This window comes from Gorilla gorilla, chromosome 23 (genome assembly GCF_029281585.2).
Source record: "Gorilla gorilla gorilla isolate KB3781 chromosome 23, NHGRI_mGorGor1-v2.1_pri, whole genome shotgun sequence".
Classification (NCBI taxonomy): Eukaryota; Metazoa; Chordata; class Mammalia; order Primates; family Hominidae; genus Gorilla; species Gorilla gorilla.
The window spans coordinates 27,801,148-27,807,774 of NC_086018.1; the positions used below are offsets into that span (position 1 = coordinate 27,801,148).

Sequence of the window (6,627 nt, forward strand, 5' to 3'; positions counted from 1 at the left end):
TAGCTTGCTCTGTCTGCCCTCCCTCCCAAATTACATCCCAAATCTGATCACTGCCCTGCTCCACACCCTAACCTAAATTACCACCCATCAGGCCGGGCGTGGTGGCTCACGCCTGTAATCCCAGCACTTTGGGAGGCCAAGATAGGAGGATCACCTGAAGTCAGGAGTTTGAGACTAGCCTGGCCAACATGGTGAAACCCCGTCTCTACTAAAAAAAAAAATTAGCCAGGCATGGTGGCAGGCGCCTGTAATCCCAGCCACTCGGGAGGCTGAAGCAGGAGAATCACTTGAACCCGGGAGGCAGAGGTTGCAGTGGGCCGAGATAGCACCACTACGCTCCAGTCTGGACGACAGACCGAGACTCCATCTCAAATAAATAACCACCCATCTTCCCTCAACTGATCTACTACAATAACTTCCCCCTCGCAGTCCACTCTCCATAGACCAGTCAGGATGATGACATTAAAGTGCAAATTAAATCTTGTCGCATTTCTGCTGAAAACCCTTCAATGGCCTCCTAGTGCAATTAGAAAAAGACAAGACTCCTTGGCCAGACGCGGTGGCTCACGCACCTTGGGGGGCCGAGGCAGGAAGATCTCTTGAGCCCAGGAGTTGGAGACCAGCCTGGGCAACACAGTGAGGCCCTGTCTCTAAAAACAAAAACCAAAGAAAACAAGACTCCGTAAGGTGGGTTCCAAGGCCAGACATGAGCTGACCGGAGTCCACCTCTTCACAGTCCACTCTACTTCTTTCCCTCAAACATCCCAGGACTGTAGCTGCCTCAAGGCCTTTGCACCAACGTTTTCCTGTTCAACTCTACTATTCATTCAGGTCTCTAGTCAAGTGTCACCCCCCAGAGCAGCTACCCAGGGTGCAATGTCACCACCACTGCCTCTCCAGTCAACCAAAGCACTATCTGTTTGCTGTACTGCATCTCCCCACCCGCCCACTCCGTAGATTGAGCGCTCTGTGAGAGCAAGGACTTTGTTCACTGCTGGGTCCCCAGAGCAGGGACCAGAACAGGCGCTGGGAAAACATCTGTTGAATGCCCCAGGTACTCCAAAGCCCTTGCTCTTTTTAATCCCAAGCAGGTTCCAAGTCTCCAGCCTTCCAAACCAGGGTTGCCGGGTGCGAAGCCCAGGGGTGAGAGGAACAGGAAGCAGGGCAGATCCGTCCCTGCCCTTAATCCAGGGTGAAGGGTTTAACCTCCAGGACAAGACTTTTGCCACAGGCTCCAGCTCCTGGCCTAGACTTGGGGCTGGTGCAGGGGACAAGGCGAAGAGATGAGCCAGGGTCTCGGGAACCCAGCTCCCCTCGCCCCTCTATCCACACCCTATCCCAAGAAATGGTGCGTCCCGCCGCAGGGCGTACGCACAGAGAAAGAAGCGTTCAAGTCTTCCAGTGCGGGGAAAAGAGACTAAGACTCGCCCCTCGACGTCTCGCGGAAGGTACCTGGCTCCCCGGTGGCTGCAGCTCCGGGCTCCTCCTCCTGCGTCCTCGCGTCGCGTACTGCTTGCTGGGATTCGTAGTCTCGCCTTGGCCATCAGTTCGCCCTTCCCAGAGAGCTTTGGGAATCTAAGCCGGGACTCGGCGGAGGGCGGGGAGGAGGTGATGGCGCGCGAGGGCTTCTGGGAGTTGTAGTTTGACATATTCTAACAGCCAGGAATTCTGGAGAAGAAAAATTGGGTAATAAATCTTATCAGATTATCTTGGCTGTCCTGATATGAATATTATGAGTTTTTTCCTCATGCCCAGGATAGCAATACCTCTGTGGTTCAAAACAACAAAGGCTGAGATTCAGAGGAACTACAAATCCCATAAAGTGTTGCACGTCTAGGACCTTTGGAGAACAAGGTCGGCCCCAGCGCAGGCGCGGTGGCGCGAGTTGGACTGTGAAGAAACATGGCGGCCGCGACGTTGACTTCGAAATTGTACTCCCTGCTGTTCCGCAGGACCTCCACCTTCGCCCTCACCATCATCGTGGGCGTCATGTTCTTCGAGCGCGCCTTCGATCAAGGCGCGGACGCTATCTACGACCACATCAACGAGGGGGTGAGGGCCTGTGCCATCCCTGACCTTGGACCCGCCTGAGGGGTGACAGTGGAGTAGAGGTGGGATGGGACTCAATATACTTTTACCAGGAAGGGGGTAAGGGGTAAACCGTCGGCGTCTTCTGTCTCGAGTCCGCCGTCTGTCCCCTTGGCTTGATGTGAATTCTAAAACGTTAAGCGAGGTTAATATATTTCATTTTACAGGGGTTGGAATTATTGCTGTGTGCCACCCTACATACCCACTTGCCCATTATCAGAAGCAAAAACTAAAGGCTAGTGAGAGCAAAGGACTTACTAGGTGCACAGGAAGCCAGGGGCAAGTCAGGGCCAGAAACGGGACCCCTGTCTCTCAGAGTTTCAAGGGCAGATTTGAGCAGGCGACGGTCGTGAAAAGGACGTTAGACACCTTAGACGCCGTGGCTGAAGTTTCAGACGGCGGTTCTGGTCCTCAGGGCTTCCCACGTAGACAGTTGGTATTAATGGTTGAGAGTGGGGGCTATGAAATCAGAAAGCCTTGAATAGGAACACTGGTCCTTGTCACTTAACTGTGGCATTAAGTTGAGCAAGTTTCTTCTCTGAACTCCGTTTTAACTGTGAGATGGAGATATTAATAGTAACCTGAGCACGATTGTGAGGATTACATGAGATGCAGGCAGGGTGCCACATGCCTGGTAGGTGGTACCACTGAAAAATAATCATTGCTTACATTCCTCAGGAGAAAGTGGAAGCATGAGGTAGGAATCGCAACACATTTTTGACTTTTATGTATCATGCACTGTGCTAGGTGCAGTGCATGCTTTATATCGCTAAATTATGACTGTGCTGGAGTAGGCCTTATACATATAGCCCACTCACTTGTGTTTTAAATTTGAGACTGTCTGACTCTGCAGCCCGGGAAGGCACTGTCCACTAGTGCTATGCTGCCTGTGACCAGTGCAACTTCCTGCCCCATATGAAAGCATTGCCACTGTCCCATCTCTTGCAAGTGGTTCTGTTAACCACTCCCACTGATCTGGAGAGACATCCAAGTATGTTTGTTGTTATAACTCACCCATTTTCCTTGTGCTTTTTTTTTTTTTTTTTTTTTTTTTTGAGACAGGATCTCACTCTGTCGCCCAGGTTGGAGTGCAGTGGCATGATCACAGCTCACTGCAGCCTTGACCTCCTGGGTTCAAGTGATCTTCCCACCTCAGCCTCCTGAGTAGCTGGGACCACAGGCATGCGCCACCACGCCCAGCTAATTTTTGTATTCTTTGTAGAGATGGGGTTTCACCATGTTGCCCAGGCTGGTCTTGAATTCCTGAGCTCAGGCAGTCCTCCTGCCTTAGCCTTCTAAAGTACTGGGATTACAGGCGTGAACCACTGTGCTCAACCTCTTGTGCTTCTGGGAATGAGAATTTCAGCCAATTTAGGTCCCAGGAAATGTCTTAAATGGCTCATGGTGAAATATTTTGGGACTACGCACTTATAATCTCTTCAGTAATATCTGGGAGTTGAAGAACTGAGACATCTTCCAGGCTGTTTTCCTTAATAATTGTGTGTTTTGGGGCACTTCCCTCAATCTCAAATTGAATTTCCTGTGAAATTAAGATCACCCCTTTCCACTTACTTCACCTGGTGATTGAAAGCATCATAGTATTTTATAAATGCCAAGAATTATGCATGAAGGCTCGGCGCGGTGGCTCACACCTGTCATCCCAGCGCTTTGGGAGGCCAAGGCAGGCAGATCACTTGAGGTCAGGAGTTTGAGACCAGCTTGGCCAACATGGCGAAACCCCATCTCTACTAAAAATACAAAAATTAGCCGGGTAGCGCACACCTGTATTCCCAGCTGCTCTTGAAGCTGAGGCAGGAGAATCACTTGAACCCAGGAGGCTGAGGTTGCAGTGAGCCGAGATTGCGCCACTGCACTCCAGCCTGGGCGATAGAGCGAGTCTCCGTCTCAAAAAAAAAAAATGTGCATCAAGCATAGGATTGCTTCGAGTTTGCCCACCACAAGTGTATCTTTTTAATCAGGACATGGCATGTGTTTCCCCCAAGCTCATTTTAGAGACCAGGGCAGTGGGAGTAGTTGTAAAATGTGAGAGGCAAAGGTCAAAGTTTGTGGCTCTTGTCTTTAAAATGCAGAAGCTGTGGAAACACATCAAGCACAAGTATGAGAACAAGTAGTTCCTTGGAGGCCCCCATCCAGGCCAGAAGGACCAGGTCCACCCAGCAGCTGTTTGCCCAGAGCTGGAGCCTCAGCTTGAAGACGATGCTCAAGTTACTCTTCATGGACCACCGTTCGCTGTTGGCAAGAAACGGCTTTACTTACAAAACAGACTCTTTACCTTCTGCTGTGTTTGAAGTATGTTTAGTCAGCATGCTCAGGAAATAAATGTGAATTGCCCTTGAGACCTGCTTCTACATTGGTTGCTTTGTTAACTCTACCTGATCTTCACTTGTCAGTAATTTGAGACCACTTCAAAGCCCTCTGCAAACACCCCAAGGGCAGAGTCTGCTATTTTGAGTTTTCCATTAACTTCCAAAGAATTCTGGTTTTCAAAACAGGAGCCAGAGTTGGAGATATTACAGTCAACTTTGGCTTCTAAGCCAGTAATTCCATTCTTAAATACCTCACTGTCTTGGCCATGGGGAAGCACTATGGCCTCAGCTGGGGGAAAGACCCTGGCCTAGGGGTCTTAGCCACTCCCCACCCTAGGGTATAGTTCACTGATATCCAATCCTTTGGCTTCCCTGGGCCATGTTGGAAGAATTGTCTTGGGCCACACATAAAATACAGTAACCATAGCTGATGAGCTAAAACAAAAAACAATGGTTTGTGCAAAAATCTCATAATGTTTTAATAAAGTTGAAGAATTTGTGTTTGGGCCTCATTCAAAGCCATCCTGGGCTGCATGCAGCCTGCAGGCCATGGGTTGGACAAGCTTGGTGTATTCTGCCTCTTACTGTGAGTATCTTTTGGTAAGCAGTCATACCTCTCTGGGTCACAGCCTCCTGCCACAGTTCCACTCTGATGAGTTCAGTTCATAAAAGTGCTTAGTTGGTGGGTTTGAATCCTTACTCCACTGATTCTAGCTATGGGAACCAAGGTGATAAGGTTTGGCTGTGTCCCCACCCAAATCTCATTTTGAATTGTAGCTCCCATAGTGCCCATGTGTTGTGGGAGGGACTCGGTGGGAGATAATTGAATCATGGGAGCGGTTCCCCCACACTGTTCTCGTGATAGTGAATAAGTCTCACGAGAGCTGATGATTTTATAAGGGGTTTCCCCTTTTGCTTGGCTCTGATTCTCTTGCCTGCTGCCATGTAAGATGGGCCTTTCGCCTTCCACCATGATTGTGAGGCCTCCTCGGCCATGTGGAAATGCGAGTGCATTAAACCTCTTTTGATAAATTACCCAGTCTCGGGTATGTCTTTATCAGCAGCGTGAAAATGGACTAATACACAAGGGCAAGGCACTTGAACTTGCTGAACTCCGGTTTCCTTATCTGTAAAATGGGGTAGTAGAACATACTGTGTGGGATTTTTGGGAGTATTAAAGGAGTTGCAGGCCTGTAATCCCAGCACTTTAGGAGGCTGAGGTGGGAGGATTGCTTGAGGCCAACAGTTTAAGACCAGTCTAAGCAACATAGTGAGATACCCTGCCTCTACAAAAAAATTTAAAATTACCTGAGCATGGTGGCACCAGCCTGTAATCCCAGCTACTTGGGAGGCTGAGGTGGGAGGATTACTTGAGCCAAGAAGTTAAGGTTACAGTGAGTTATGATTGTGCCACTGCACTCCTGCCTGGGGGAGAGTGAGACCCTGTCTCTAAAAAAAATTTTTGGCTGGGCATAGTGTCTCACACCTGTAATCCCAGCACTTTGGGAGGCCAAGGCAGGCGGATCACTTAAGGTCAGGAGCTCAAGACCAGCCTGGCCAACATGGTGAAACCCCATCTCTACTAAAAATACAAAAATTAGCCGAGTGTGGTGGCATATGCTTGTAATCCCAGCTACTCGGGAGGCTGAGGCAGGAGAATTGCTTGAACTCGGGAAGTGGAGGTTACAGTGAGCTGAGATTGCACCACTACACTCCAGCCTGGGAGACAGCAAGACTGTCTTGCTCTGTCATCCAGAATGGAATGCTATGGCCTGATCTCAGCTCAATGCAGCCTCGACCTGGGTGCAAACAATCCTCCCACCTCAGCCTCCCAGGTAGCTGGGACTACAGGTGTGCGCCATCACTTCCCACTAGTTTTTTTGTATTTTTTGTAGAGGTAGGGTTTTGCCATGTTGCCCAGGCTGGTCTCGAACTCCTGGACTCAAGACATCCTCCTGCCTTGGCTTCCCAAAGTGTTGGGATTACAGGCGTGAGCCACCATGCCCAGGCAAAAATGTTTTTAAATTAAATTTTTAAAAATAGAGGAGCTATAGGCCGGGCGCGGTGGCTCACGCCTGTAATCCCAGCACTTTGTGAGGCCGAGGTGGGCGGATCACGAAGTCAGGAGATCGAGACCATCCTGGCTAACACGGTGAAACCCCCATTTCTACTAAAAATACAAAAAATTAGCCGGGCGTGGTGGCGGGCGCCT

General features: G+C 49.7%; 2 protein-coding genes across 9 annotated transcripts in view; one reads left to right on the forward strand and one right to left on the reverse strand.

Moving 5' to 3' along the window:
- The window catches only part of ZMAT5 (zinc finger matrin-type 5), a 36,154-nt gene extending 34,571 nt beyond the window's left edge, over positions 1–1,583 (reverse strand). Inside the window, exon 1 of one of the 8 annotated variants that reach the window (XM_063704915.1) lies at positions 1,453–1,583. The gene's annotated coding sequence lies outside the window, so the exon portion shown is untranslated. Of the gene's footprint in view, positions 1–1,375 lie in introns of all 8 variants that reach the window. The other 7 variants (XM_004063248.5, XM_063704916.1, XM_063704914.1 and 4 more) reach the window with 7 other exon arrangements.
- Positions 1,584–1,855: 272 nt separating this feature from the next.
- Positions 1,856–4,445, forward strand: UQCR10 (ubiquinol-cytochrome c reductase, complex III subunit X). The gene is made up of 2 exons (XM_004063253.5): positions 1,856–2,052; positions 4,179–4,445. The coding sequence occupies exons 1-2, from the start codon at positions 1,903–1,905 to the stop codon at positions 4,218–4,220; spliced, it is 192 nt and encodes a 63-aa protein (XP_004063301.1). The 5' UTR covers positions 1,856–1,902; the 3' UTR covers positions 4,221–4,445.
- The last annotated feature ends 2,182 nt before the right edge of the window (positions 4,446–6,627 follow it).

Excerpts from the sequence above, each read along its gene's own strand:
- UQCR10 (XM_004063253.5), top strand. The coding sequence starts at position 1,903 with ATGGCGGCCGCGACGTTGACTTCGAAATTGTACTCCCTGCTGTTCCGC. Across the intron at positions 2,053-4,178 it reads ACGACCACATCAACGAGGGG|AAGCTGTGGAAACACATCAA; the intron begins GTGAGGGCCTGT and ends TTTAAAATGCAG.